Source organism: Salvelinus namaycush, chromosome 6 (genome assembly GCF_016432855.1).
Source record: "Salvelinus namaycush isolate Seneca chromosome 6, SaNama_1.0, whole genome shotgun sequence".
Taxonomy (NCBI): domain Eukaryota; kingdom Metazoa; phylum Chordata; class Actinopteri; order Salmoniformes; family Salmonidae; genus Salvelinus; species Salvelinus namaycush.
This window is the reverse complement of record NC_052312.1, coordinates 20,171,544-20,186,228: the sequence shown is the minus strand read 5'-3', so window position 1 is coordinate 20,186,228 and position 14,685 is coordinate 20,171,544. Positions and strand designations below refer to the sequence as shown.

General features: G+C 42.6%; 1 protein-coding gene across 1 annotated transcript; it reads right to left on the bottom strand.

Annotated features, from left to right (window-relative positions):
* Positions 1-385: 385 nt before the first annotated feature.
* LOC120049266 (actin-related protein 2-like) lies at positions 386-10,704 on the bottom strand. The gene is made up of 9 exons (XM_038995515.1): positions 10,551-10,704; positions 4,812-4,922; positions 4,387-4,545; positions 4,011-4,140; positions 3,683-3,819; positions 3,263-3,412; positions 2,827-2,972; positions 1,398-1,530; positions 386-1,233 (listed from the first exon to the last, which is right to left on the bottom strand). Exons 1-9 carry the CDS (start codon positions 10,596-10,598, stop codon positions 1,063-1,065), a joined length of 1,185 nt encoding a protein of 394 aa, XP_038851443.1. The 5' UTR covers positions 10,599-10,704; the 3' UTR covers positions 386-1,062.
* Between the last annotated feature and the right edge of the window lie 3,981 nt (positions 10,705-14,685).

Below are 14,685 nucleotides of genomic sequence, written 5' to 3'. Positions count from 1 at the left end.
GCTGATTTAATTTTATGTAAAGAACCTGCAGGTTTCGTATGTGATGCATGTGTTGATTGTGTTGAAAAATGCAACATTATGGCATTCACTATTTCTTTTAATGTATAACACATTGCTGTATTTTGTCCAGAATTACAAAATCGCAATAAAATTGCAATATCTGTTCATAGTGCTGTTACATGATGTATTCTTTGTTTATCAGTGTTTGCTGCCTAAAATATGTACAGTAATATCATGATGAAGTTATAATGCAGAGGAAATGTTACAAGTCAGAACTGGGAGACAGCTAATTACTATTCTTATATATCAGACAGATTCTGGCAACCTCAAACCACAACGGTCACAAAATCTTTGACTAATCATATTCTCTACACTGTCGGAATAAACAAATATGGCTATTTTTCCAAGTGATAACTAACATTCTTTAAAGACACAAAGATATAGTCCAATACTGAAGGGCAATTCAGTCATGAAAGACCATAACATTCACTTTATTCAATTTGGCATTTAGATTAAAGTTCTTTTCATATGCATTTGAAACAACATGACGAGCTACATCAAAACGGTTCAATTTGACACAGTGAGAATTAAAATGATAAAAATGTGAAATATTACAATTGCACAATTCTATTGTGGAATTGTACTGTGTAATTGTTGTATTGTATACAATACAATATGTCAATTTGACAATGAAAACATCTTGGAAAGTTGATCGTTACGAAGAGGAAAATGCTATTCCATGTCATGCTTCTTATAACAGACTTATAACAGAGATTTCTAATCCGAGCTAATGGCTGGCCCCTATGCATCCAGGAAAGCATTATCATTTCTCAATTACAGAATCACAGTTTTTAACACAGTATCATATACTCTTTGTTTTGTATTAAGTCTAGCTGACCCCGGCCCCCATTTTATCCAGTGTCGTGTTCATTAGAGCACAGCGTTTTCTTCCATTTGTGCCAAGTCAATACGACGAGGACTTCTATCTATTGCCGCGCCCCAGTTTGTCCGGCACCCCCAGACCTTGTGTGTGTGAGACCCTACCTAACCCCTATTTCCCCTTTATCTCACGCCTCCTCCCAGTTTGTCCAGAACCCTTAGGCCTTTCTCCAGGTACTCAGCCCGGCTCAGCCAGAAGGACTCCTTATCCTTCATGATGTTGGCCAGCACTGCTCCACCCATGAACACCATGTGTTTACGCCGTGGAGGGTCCTCAATGCGGATCTTAAACTTCTGTACAGAGGGAGGAAAGTAACGGGAAAGGGGAGTGGGTCGAAAGATATATGGTAAACTAAAATGAAGGAACACAACATTTACACAGGTTTACTTATTGTAGTGTGTGTCTGTGTGTGTGTGTGTGTGTGCAAGCGTTCGTGCATGTATGTGTGTGTGCTTACAGAGAGCTTCTCAGTGTCCCCCTGCAGCACCCTCTCCAGGTAGAGCTGTTTGATCTCTCTCTCCAGTCTGGAGGGAAGGCCGGGGTACATGGTGGTGCCTCCAGACAGCACAATGTGCTTGTAGAAGTCAGACCTTCCGGAGGGAGAGGCACATACAACATGGAATCAGACATAAACCATAACATGTGCGAACAGTTCTCATTCATTTGACGGGTGGGTGAGGGAGATTGAGGTCATCCAGCTATAGATGTATAATATTATGGCTTATATTATACATTTAATACAGCTACCAAACAACTACAATAACCTACACGTATGTAACGACAATATATAATGTGTGTAAACATATGTACACATATATATTACAACTATGTAACGACTATTGTGCAGATCTCGCTCCCCTGACAACTCCATTGTGTCCTCCTCCCAGAGTGCTAAGAACCTTGGCGTGATCCTGGACAACACCCTGTCGTTCTCAACCAACATCAAGGCGGTGACCCGTTCCTGTAGGTTCATGCTCTACAACATTCGCAGAGTACGACCCTGCCTCACACAGGAAGCGGCGCAGGTCCTAATCCAGGCACTTGTCATCTCCCGTCTGGATTACTGCAACTCGCTGTTGGCTGGGCTCCCTGCCTGTGCCATTAAACCGCTACAACTCATCCAGAACGCCGCAGCCCGTCTGGTGTTCAACCTTCCCAAGTTCTCTCACGTCACCCCGCTCCTCCGCTCTCTCCACTGGCTTCCAGTTGAAGCTCGCATCCGCTACAAGACCATGGTGCTTGCCTACGGAGCTGTGAGGGGAACGGCACCTCCGTACCTTCAGGCTCTGATCAGGCCCTACACCCAAACAAGGGCACTGCGTTCATCCACCTCTGGCCTGCTTGCCTCCCTACCTCTGAGGAAGTACAGCTCCCGCTCAGCCCAGTCAAAACTGTTCGCTGCTCTGGCACCCCAATGGTGGAACAAACTCCCTCACGACGCCAGGTCAGCGGAGTCAATCACCACCTTCCGGAGACACCTGAAACCCCACCTCTTCAAGGAATACCTAGGATAGGATAAAGTAATCCTTCTAACCCCCCCCCCCCCCCCCCCCCCCCCCTTAAAGAGTTAGATGCACTATTGTAAAGTGGTTGTTCCACTGGATATCATAAGGTGAATGCACCAATTTGTAAGTCGCTCTGGATAAGAGCGTCTGCTAAATGACTTAAATGTAAATATCTCTAACTTTAACACGGGCCAACAGTGTATTGTACTGTATAGCTGACCTGATGCTATAGCCTAGCCTCCTCCCATACTTGTGCGACATTAAAACACACAATAGAAAGGTTTACTACAACACATACAGTATGAGACAAAGCTAGCTAGTGGCGTTATGTCCAGCCATTAAACCATATGGAGACCAGCAGCAGGGTGGTGTATCGCTGACCTGAGATCTATGTCAGCAGCCTGGATGGTGTTGAACAGCAGCTCAGCCACACCGGCTCCCTCTACGTTGATGAGGTGGGGCTGGAAGAGGGCCTCAGGGGCCCCAAACCGCTCCCCTCCCACCATCACCTGACGACCATCAGGGAGCTAGAACAGAGAGAGAGTTAGTGAATAATTACAAATTCATTCCTCTTTATTTTCTGAAGTATTTTATGTCACTGATTTACAGTAGCTATGGGCACGGGGTAGAGAGATTTATATGAGGTTATCCTGGGTGTCAGATTGTTTCTGAGTTTTGCAACTTTGCTACATCGTTGCCTTGCCACAGTCCATTTGTTAACAGAGAAACAGATTGCTACCCAAGCTAAAAGAGCATTGATCACATTCATAAGCATTCGGCTCTAATTGACATGTGAGGATAGGGTTAGCTACGGTACTATGTATGACTCCACTAGCACGGTGGTCTCTGTGGCCAGTCTCTGCTCCTGATCTATGTTGTATCCCACGTAGCATAGTTCCTCCTTTATCATGCGGACCGTCTCAAAGTCCGCCGACTGGTTGAAGACATAGCCGCGCAGCAACAGCAGCTGAGAGATGGGTCAGAGGTGGGGAAAAAACAAAGGAGTCTTTTATATTCATCCCCAGAAAGTAATTTTCATTACAAAATAGTTCATGAGGAATGTTTAGTCCTATAGGCTATATATTTGCAAAGATTTTGCATGATGATTGACACGAGGGAGAGAATTAACGTTGCCATATATCCGCTAAAGTTCATTTGGATGCGTCCCAGGTGGTAGCCCAAGTAGTGTACTGCATAGGGAATAGGGTGCCATTTGGGTCGCGGCCCTTGTACACACCTTGATGAGGTAGCGTGTGATGTCACGTCCTGCGATGTCCAGCCTGCGCGTGAGATGGGGGAGAGAGAAGCCCTCGTATACGGGACAGATGTGGGTCACACCGTCACCCGAATCCACAACCACACCCGTTAGCAACCCTGGAGACAGGACAGGGCAGGACACACAGGGTCACGTAACAGACGGTATGATGGTGACCGACTGGGTTCGAACCTGCGCCCCCACAAGAATGTGTTCTCCTGTTGAGCTAAAGTCTAGGCATTACACTATAGTATGTTCTTATTTACAGTATATATAACAGGGAGAGCCATGTCTTTGGGTCTCCCCTTACCCTGGGCATAGAGTGTGAGCACGGCCTGGATGGCCACATAGATGCCGTGGAACTGGTAGGTCTCGAACATGACCTCAGCAATCTTCTCCCGGTTCTTAGTGGGGTTCATGGGCGGTTCCGTCAGCAGCACCTTGAATCAAATTCAACTGTATTGATCCCCACACAGCATCACAACATACACAGAGGGCAGAGGAATGTAAAAACTGTTTTTTTAACTTAAAGACGCAATCCTAACGTTTTATAGAATGTCTAAAACGTAATAGTCTAAAAAAAAACATTGGAAGTTTAACAGACTAAATGCACTTCATACCTAGGTCTCTCTTGCAATTTATTTGTATTGTACCTCAATTAAACTAACATATATACAATAACTGACCTTGCAGTCTGGGGGGCTGATATTGAGGCGCCCAGGGCCAAAGGTGTAGTCCCACAGGTGAAGCATGTCTTCCCAGGAGCGCACGATGCCGTTGTCCATGGGGTAGGACACCTCCAGCATGGAGCGACACTCACTGGCCTCATCACCCACCATCAAGTCCTAGGTTTAGGTTTGGGGGGTCACCAGGGGAGTTGGTTTGGATTTCTTTGATTTTTCCGAAATATACAGAGGCTCCAGACATTGCACTTCGAGATATTACCTCTATATTGTGATTGTCAGAGAGGGAGTTTACAGTCATGTACAATCAAAGGAGAATATGCTCAGCTGAAGAGCAATCATGTTTGGAGAATAACTATTCCCTTGACACATAAGAGTCAGTGTTTATCTTTAGGCTGGAAGTCAACTGTCTCTTTAATTAACCTCACCTTAATCTCGATGTTTCCGACCTTGGTGTTTGAACGAATGACGGGCCGACCCACCAACGCAGGGAAGATGTGCTCGGGGAAGTTGGAGCCAGCGAAGCCACACTTGACAAACTGCATGGAAACCAATATGAAAGAAACATGGTGTTGGTAGCTTACACGTTCAATACACTTTCAACATGAGAGGTTAAGGAAATACCAGTCTGCTGAAAAAGTCATACATTTTTGTGCATTGAGTGGAAACCAAAATGTGACCAGAGAATGTCACTCATGCTAAACTTCTGCAAAATATTTTCAGTTCAACTTTAAAGGCTGATGTGTCAAACAACTGTATCAAGTCAGCAATAACAACACTGTAAAATGCATCTTGAAATAGTAAATTATACATTCTATTGCTGTCTATTTACCTGTGTGCTTACACACACAAAAAAATCCTGTTGTTTTTACGGTAACTTATTGGTAGCCAGTTACCTGTAAATGACTGTAAAAAAAAAGGTACAAAAGGTACCAAAGAAACTCTTTGGAATTTACGGTAACATACAGTACCTTTTTTACAGTAACTTACTGGTAACTGGCTGCCAGTAAGTTACTGTAAGAACAACAGGATGTTTTGTGTGTGTTGTAAGCACACATGTAAATAGACAGCAATATAATGTATAATTTACTATTTCAATATGCATTTTACACTGTTGTTATTGCTGTCTTGATACAGTTGTTCGACACGTCCGCCTTTAAAGTTGAACTGAAAATATTTTGCAGAAGTTTAGCATGAGTGACATTCTCTGTGGTCACATTTTGATTTCCACTCAATGCACAAATGTATGACTTTTTCAGCAGACTGGTCTTTTTGTACAGTGTTTTATACAGTGTATTTCTTTAAATGTCCTAACTTGTCTTTTTGGCCAAGACACATTCCATAACCTGAAGATGTGCAATACATTCCAATCATTCCCGCGGGATGCCCCAACAGAGTTCATTGTGGCGCGGTCTGCATTTTTCATGCTGCAGGCGATCAGAAATATTGTATTAGAAACACCTCTATCGCATTATTCACAAACTCTCAGCATTCGCAGCTTCAAGTTCAGTAGCCTACCTCTCTTCTCCTAGTTGGACATACGAGATCAAGTGTGCCTATACGTGTGGTCTCAATTAAATAGAGTAGCCTGCCTACCCTGTAAAGCCCAAGGCCTTTTTTACTCAAATACTTCTAGTACGTTGAACTCAAAGTCAATGAAAAGTCATTATTACTTAAAATATTTGTGCTACTGACTCAAAACTAAATGAGAAGTCACATGAACAATTTTTTTTTAAAGAAGCACTATGCAGAAATTGCTCTGCCATTTCCTTGTTGCTAAAATGTTTATAGTTCGCCTAATTTCAGTGTATGTGACTAAACAAGCAAGTGTAGTGTAGAGAATCATTGTACCATCTAAACCACTGTGAAATATAATTTCCATAACCAAAAATATTGTATTTTCAGCTGTTTGAAGCTGATGTTCAAAACCGAAAGTAACATTGGGTGATTGATTGATTAATCTTATGCTACACAAAGATAAATAACTAGACTTTTTCTAAACCAATCCAATCATTTGGTTAGATTTGGTTGTTCCAGTTTAAATGGCATAGGTAGTCTCCTCACACTGTTCCTAAATCTGGAACTCATTATGGTTGCAGGTGAATAAAAATGTCTGTTGAATTTCCTAACTATGGCTAGATTCCAATAGGAATCACACATCACTTTGCAAGCCAGTCTAATCTGACTTGTAGGTAGGGTTGCAAAATTCTGTTACATTTCTCAGGTTATCTAGTAATCCTGGTTTGAAGATTCCTGGAAATCCTTCAACCAGGATTTTTTTTTAAATCTGGAAATTTTGGGAAAGTTACTGGAATTTTGCAACCATACTTGCAAACCTGATGTGGCCTGTAAACCATCAGTTTCAGGCCATTGTATTAAGGTAACGCTAGGCCTAAAAATAAGGCCTTATGAGATATCAAATCAAATCAAATGTATTTATATAGCCCTTCTTACATCAGCTGATATATCAAAGTGCTGTACAGAAACCCAGCCTAAAACCCCAAACAGCAAGCAATGCAGGTGTAGAAGCACGGTGGCTAGGAAAAACTCCCTAGAAAGGCCTAGAGAGGAACCTAGAGAGGAACCAGGCTATGAGGGGTGGCCAGTCCTCTTCTGGCTGTGCCGGGTGGAGATTATGACAGAACATGGCCAAGATGTTCAAATGTTCATAAATGACCAGCATGGTCAAATAATAATAATCACAGTAGTTGTCGAGGGTGCAACAAGTCAGCACCTCAGGAGTAAATGTCAGTTGGCTTTTCATAGCCGAACATTAAGAGTATCTCTACCGCTCCTGCTGTCTCTAGAGAGTTGAAAACAGCAGGTCTGGGACAGGTAGCACGTCCGGTGAACAGGTCAGGGTTCCAGATATGTAATGTATTGTCATAAAGAGTTTAATTATAATGACAACACTTGACTAGGAACTCACTTGGTCAAGGCCACAGGACTGAAAATTAACGAATTCAACAACCATGTCTCTAACCAGGTTTCCATTCAACCTTTTTATGTGAGTAAAATGGAAACCGCTAATTTGTCAGTAAACTTTTCAAATGTCGACAAAACAAAATATGCTATAAATTATGGGAACTTTTTGTGTCAGTAAAATTAATTATGCAATAAATGACGGAGGAAACGCTTTTATGCGCAAATATTGATATAATAAACATCATAGCGACGTAAACTTGGAGTCACGCGATGACATGTTGTGAGGTCCTCCCACTGCGACTAGGGAAAGCATGCCGTTTATTAGGCTACAGATGTAAATTATCATGAACTTCAGATAAACTCATCGTCTTGCACTCTGTTGATATAATGATCGATGCTTGGCTGCCGTTTGACAAATAAAAAGTATCGGTCTTTTGTCTATAATAATATCATCATGTAGCCTATACCTGCACTGTAGGCTATATGCAAATTGTTGGCTCGTGCCAATACCAAAATGTAGTTAAAACGCAACATTTTGGGAAAATATGATAGAAACTCATTTAGTTTTGAATTTTTAATCAGTAAATGTGAATTTAACGGCAAAAGAAATGTTTTATGTGCACTACATCATCACTCACAGCCTTTTATATGCAACACGTTAATTTGATGAAAACACATCCCAGGTGTGAAAATGGGCATATTGTTTCTATGCAGATTTTAGAATATTCGCATGAAAATCTGTAGCCAATTGGATGGAAACCTAGTTTATGTCATTACCAAATACAGTCATTGGTGGTAACTACAATTCACTCGAAAAGGCAAGGCACACTGGGAAAGTATATTGGAGCTGTGGTTCAGTGGGGGCTTCACCCCCCCCCCAAAAATAAACTGATACCACTCAAATCTGGACCCCTTACAGTGTCATAGTGATTCTATCGGTTTGAGTAATGACTACAAAATCACTTTAAGTAACTGTATTCACTTAAGTGCAACTGGTTTCCTCCCCCCAACATTGTAATGACAGCACATTGAGGTTTACAGTGTATGCATGGGCAGAGAATCACGTGGCTGTTATCTTTCCAAGGAAATTGACTTAAATAGTATTATGCTATAGTTTACTACAGTGTCTGTAAATAAATATTGATAATGGAAAGAAGTGGAAGGCGGACAACGAACGTGATTCGAGGTGCAATCCAAAAATATGACCATCACTGAAAAGGAAAAGCCGCAACCTGCGCATACCATGGTGAGCGAGCGTCGCGCCTTTTCCTTTTCAATAGGCTAAATATTAATTGCCCATGTATTTGTCTCTACCTACAAATAGTCCCACTCCTAAAAGGTAGGCTATATCGTATATGCAAAACGTACTGTAGCTCAAGAGAAAGTGCAAGTGTCCGCTGTCATCATTCTTGCTGCTTCAAGTTCAGTAGCCTTACATATCCTCTTGGACATGCGAGATACAGGTGCCGTATTGTCTCAATTAAATAGAGTAGGCTATATGCATGGGCGGAGAAGCACGGGGCAGATAAATACAAATAAACTACATTTCTAAATATGATTTGGCTATAGTTTACTACATTGCCATGGAATAAAAAGGCCTACTGATCACCAATATCTGTCTCTGTCTGAAAATCGTATCTCAAAAGAAAGTGCAAGTGTCCACTCTCTCTCCAACTATGCTCTCGTCAAACTACTGTACGTCTAGCCTACTGGTTTATATAGCCCAGTAAAACCGACCGATAGCCTAATATAATGGGCCACGTGATAATCTCTGGTAATTTAATCTAACCTATTTCTTAGATTATTTCTGCGCATTTGTTTATTGCCTATAGGGCGCAAAATTGCTGGGACAATAGCTGCCAAACGAGCTGCGTCACACACCTAAAATAACATTGCGCGACTTAGGTTGGGTTCGGGGCCAGTTCTTGCGGGAGCAGGTGGGAGTCGGACATAAAGCCAGAGAGAGTGGGCGGGTGCAGCATTAAAAACTGCGGTTGCGGGCGGGAGCGGGATTAAGAAATCAGTCCCGCCTAGACCTCTATTCCAATCACTAGCACCAGCCGCAAGTGTGGAGGCTGGGCAAGTAAACTCTTGTAGCTCATAAATCTATGTTTTACTTCTGCAGGACATGAAGTTTAAAGGGTCTTTCAATATCCATTTGTTTCGTGCAGATGAACTCAAGAAGCAAGAAGCATGAGGAATTGAGAATTATCTCAGAAATGATTGGGTTGTGTTCCTTTCCTGCTTCCCCTCCAATAACAGCTCACTCCAACACATCACCACCATGTATGGCAGTTTGTGTGAATAAGAGGAGTCGGCTGTGACAAGTCCAGACAGATGTGCACTCATAACAGACCCACACCCCAACCTACTACCTGCGCAGAGAGCAGCATTCTACATAGGCTTCTACATTATACTGTTTTAAGTGACTCTCTGTTACCACATTTATGAATTAAATGTTGCAACTTTGTAGCAGGATATTAGAAAATAACTTAACTGTGCTGTTATCAATACACAACACAGCATTTTAGGGGCCCTAAGTGAGATATGGTTGCAACTGTATAACAGACTTCATGCAATTCTACTTATTTTACCGTGGGGCAGAGATACATTGTTGCTGTTTTAAAGTAGGTTTTCTGCAGTGCTACACATATTGCCATGGAGCGGAGGGAGATAATTGATTTCAATGTCATAACACATTTCCTGCAATCCTACCAAGATACTTCATTTTTAAAGAGAATTTCCAGCCATTCTACCCAATTTGCCATGGTGTGGAGAGAAATGTTTGCAGTTTTACAGCACATTTCCTGCAATTCTACACATTTTTCCATGACTTATTCCATATGAATGATATCTGAGTGAGAGTGACTAACAAAATCAGTCTGGGCCCCTGGGCACGTCCCCTGAGTGCCCGGTCAGGATTCGGCCATGATTACTACAAGTTAAGATAACTGGCTAGATTAATTTACCAATCTGAAAATTTTTAGCTGACATTTTTTTTTGGGGGGGGGGGGGGGGGGGGTCAGTGCCAACTAGCCAAAGGGACAAATACAATTGATTAAGATATAGCGTCACACACCTACATTACTTCTTGCAGGTTGTTAAATTCCAATTATGCATACACTCCTAATTCATTCCCAAATCCTAAATGAACATTCAATATTATAATTGTTTTACTCGGTGGGGTAGTGATAAAACAATTAAAGTAATTAAAACAACGTTCTGTCGACATATTCACTCACCCCTGTGCCATTGTCACAGACGACAACCTTTCTGCCCTCGCTGTCCATGTTCCACTGATGCTGAGTGAAGGTACCTCTATATATTCCCTCCCGTTGGGGCTCTCAACGCAGGCGGGCTAGTCCAATTAAGCAACACTTAATTTCTTTCTAAGCACACGGGGAAAGATTCTTGCAAAATGCAAAATACGAGGGACTGCAGCAAACTCTTCTTCCTTCAATAACGTGAAGTGTGGGCGGGGCCGAGACTAGTGGGGGCAGGAGAAAAGACAAGGGGGGGGGGGGGGGGGGAATTGGCGTAGGGCTACAGGTAGGCTATGTGTCAATCTCACTGTCTAAATGTTGGTCACAAATCGACTCTAATTGTTCAATTATTAAAAAGTGAAGTCAGAGGATGATGCCGTCAAACCCAGCGCATATGAATCCTCCTCCCAAACAAACAAACAACCTATGGCTTCATCCTCTTGATCACTGTCCAATATTCGCTCATTTTCACTTTTAAACGCCTCGTTCGTGCAGACTTCGACATCAGGTTTGGATCAACATTGTTTCATTGATTCCAAATTCATACACAACCAGACACATTTCTACAAAATACTTATTTTCCAATGAATACATCGCACAACAATGTATTGTTTGGCGATATTAATATGGGTATACATACAAAGATGCAACAGTCATATATATGAACCAGGTCGTTATGCTGTCCTCAAAGGTTTATAGGCACATCAAGGAGTTGTGCTTCACGTTCACCCTTAGGCTAATCAATCTTGCTTTTATATTTCGTAGTTTCATTTCATTCCTCTCCCATTCACTCACTTACTGTTTTGCTCTGAAAGGCCATGCAGGTATGAAGTACATCTATAGAGAGAGCAGTGCAGAGGATTCCACACACTGAATGATGCCTCATTCAACAGTCTAAAGAATATACCAGGTTTGAATAATATTATAATGGGGACGTTATGGACACATCATACAAAGCAGCATAGTTATACAGTTGTTACATTGTCATAACAGAAGAAGAATGTTAAACTATCTAATCTAAATGCAAATGTGTGGTGATGACGTGGGATCTATTTTCCATACATAACAACATTGTCTGGAGCCGAAGTCTATTTGTTGTTCTGTTAGCTTTCGGAACAGTAATGGTTTACAACGGTGGCTAAATGGAAGTGGAACTTACAAGAGTTCCGTGTGGCTGTGATGCCCACAGAACTATGATACCCACGGAATGAAAGTAGAATGGGAATCTGTAGTTCCTTTTTAAGGCAGTGACGTGTAGGCCTATGAGGAGAAATGCAGACCTGTCTGTTCCAATCACTGATCATAAGCAGTTCTGAGTTGACTAACGACTGCTCATGTAAGAAACCAACAGCCTACCGAAGGCATTGTTCATTGTAAGGGGCAAATTAAGAAACGGGATTAAAGCTAGTACTCAATGATAGACTACTAAAAAATAGACCCTCTATGAGTTGAAACCGGTCAAAACATATGATATTATAATTCAGGTTTGGTATTTACTCTAACTCTAAGACTGTGACTATGTATAATATTTCTATAAATAATGTGCCTGAGAATAGTTATTGCTGTTATAGAATATGTTATTGCTCCTGACTGACTGACTGACTGACTGACTGACTGACTGACTACCCACGTTCCAGCCCAAATCTACAGGACAGAGAATTGTAGTTGATAGTTCTTTGTACAAGTCAGCAGCACAGTCATAAAGTACTACAGTGGCTTGCGAAAGTATTCAACCCCCTTTGCATTTTTCCTATTTTGTTGCCTTACAACCTGTAATTAAAATAGATTTTGGGGGGGCCTCCCGGGTGGCGCAGTGGTCTAGGGCACTGCATCGCAGTGCTAACTGCGCCACCAGAGTCTCTGGGTTCGCGCCCAGGCTCTGTCGCAGCCGGCCGCGACCGGGAGGTCCGTGGGGCGACGCACAATTGGCATAGAGTCGTCCGGGTTAGGGAGGGTTTGGCCGGTAGGGATATCCTTGTCTCATCGCGCTCCAGCGACTCCTGTGGCGGGCCGGGCGCAGTGCGCGCTAACCAAGGGGGCCAGGTACACGGTGTTTCCTCCGACACATTGGTGCGGCTGGCTTCCGGGTTGGAGGCGCGCTGTGTTAAGAAGCAGTGCGGCTTGGTTGGGTTGTGCTTCGGAGGACGCATGGCTTTCGACCTTCGTCTCTCCCGAGCCCGTACGGGAGTTGTAGCGATGAGACAAGATAGTAATTACTAGCGATTGGATACCACGAAAATTGGGGAGAAAATGGGATAAAATTTATTAAATAAAAAAATAGATTTTGGGGGGGTTTGTATCATTTCATTTACATCTACCACTTTGAAGATGCAAAATAATTTTCATTGTGAAACAGACAAGAAATAAGACAAAAAAATTGAGAACTTGAGCGTGCATACCTATTCAGACTCTACAAAGTCAATACTTTGTAGTCACCTTTTGCAGTAATTACAGCTGCAAGTCTCTTGGGGTATGTCTCTATAAGCTTGGCACATCTAGCCACTGGGATTTTTGCCTATTGTTCAAGGCAAAACTGCTCTAGCTCCTTCAAGTTGGATGGGATCGCTGGTGTACAGCAATCTTTAAGTCATATGACAGATTATCAATTGGATTGAGGTCTGGGCTTTGACTAGGCCATTCCAAGACATTTAAATGTTTCCCCTTGAACCACTCGAGTGTTGCTTCAGCAGTATGCTTAGGGTCTTTGTCCTGCTGGAAGGTGAACCTTCGTCCCAGTCTCAAATCTATGGAAGACTGAAACAGGTTTCCCTCAAGAATTTCCCTGTATTTAGCGGCATCCGTCATTCCTTAAATTCTGACCAGTTTCCCAATCCATGACGATGAACAACACCCCCACAGCATGATGCTGCCACTACCATGCTTCACTGTGGGGATGGTGTTCTCTGGGTGATGAGAGGTGTTGGGTTTGCCCCAGACATAGCGTTTTCCTTGATGGCCAAAAAGCTCAATTTTAGTCTTATCTGACCAGAGTACCTTCTTCCATATGTTTGGGGAGTCTCCCACATGCCTATTGGCGAACACCAAACGGGTTTGCTTATTTTCTTCTTTAAGCAATTGCTTTTTTCTGACCACTCTTCCGTAAAGCCCAGCTCTGTGGAGTGTACGGCTTAAAGTGGTCCTATGGACAGATACTCCAATATCCGCTGTGGAGATTTGCATATCTTTGGTCTCTTTGTTGCCTCTCTGATTAATGCCCTTCTTGCCTGGTCCATGAGTTTTGGTGGGCGGCCCTCTCTTGGCAGGTTTGTTGTGGTGCCATATTCTTTCCATTTTTTAATAATGGATTAATGGTGCTCAGTGGGATGTTCAAAGTTTGGGATATTTTTTATAACCTAACCCTGATCTGTACTTCTCCACAACTTTGTCCCTGAACTGTTTGGAGAGCTCCTTGGTCTTCATAGTGCCGCTTTCTTGGTGGTGCCCCTTGCTTAGGGGTGTTGCAGACTCTGGGGCCTTTCAGAACAGGTGTGTACATACTGAGATCATGTGACAGATCATGTGACACTTAGATTGCACACAGGTGGACTTTATTTAACTAATTCTGTGACTTCTGAATGTAATTGGTTGCACCAGATCTTATTTAGGGGCTTCATAGCAAAGGGGGTGAATACATATGCACGCACCACTTTTCCATTTTGTAGTAATTTTTTTCATTTCACTTCACCAATTTGGACTATTTTGTGTATGTCCATTACATGAAATCCAAATAAAAATCTATTTAAATTACAGGTTGTAATGCAACAAAATAGGAAAAACGCCAAGGGGAGTGAATACTTTTGCAAGGCACTGTAAATAACCGTGTACCTCACAGTCATGTGCGATGGTGCATTTTAAGTGCATGTGTTTGTGGATGGTCCAATCCCCAACCCACCACCCCTCCCCATTCTTCCACTAGCAACCACATCAAGTGTCCATATCAAGTCTTTTGTCAAAGTGTTCAATCCCAACTCACAGACAGATAGTACTTCTACAGTGTCTATATTGTCTCTATATCTGTGGGGCCGGGGCTTCCTGGCTGAAAACCAATTATAGCATCTCTCTTGAGGACTCAACCAATTAGAGCCTCTCTCCAGCTGCGCTCAATGACCCGACC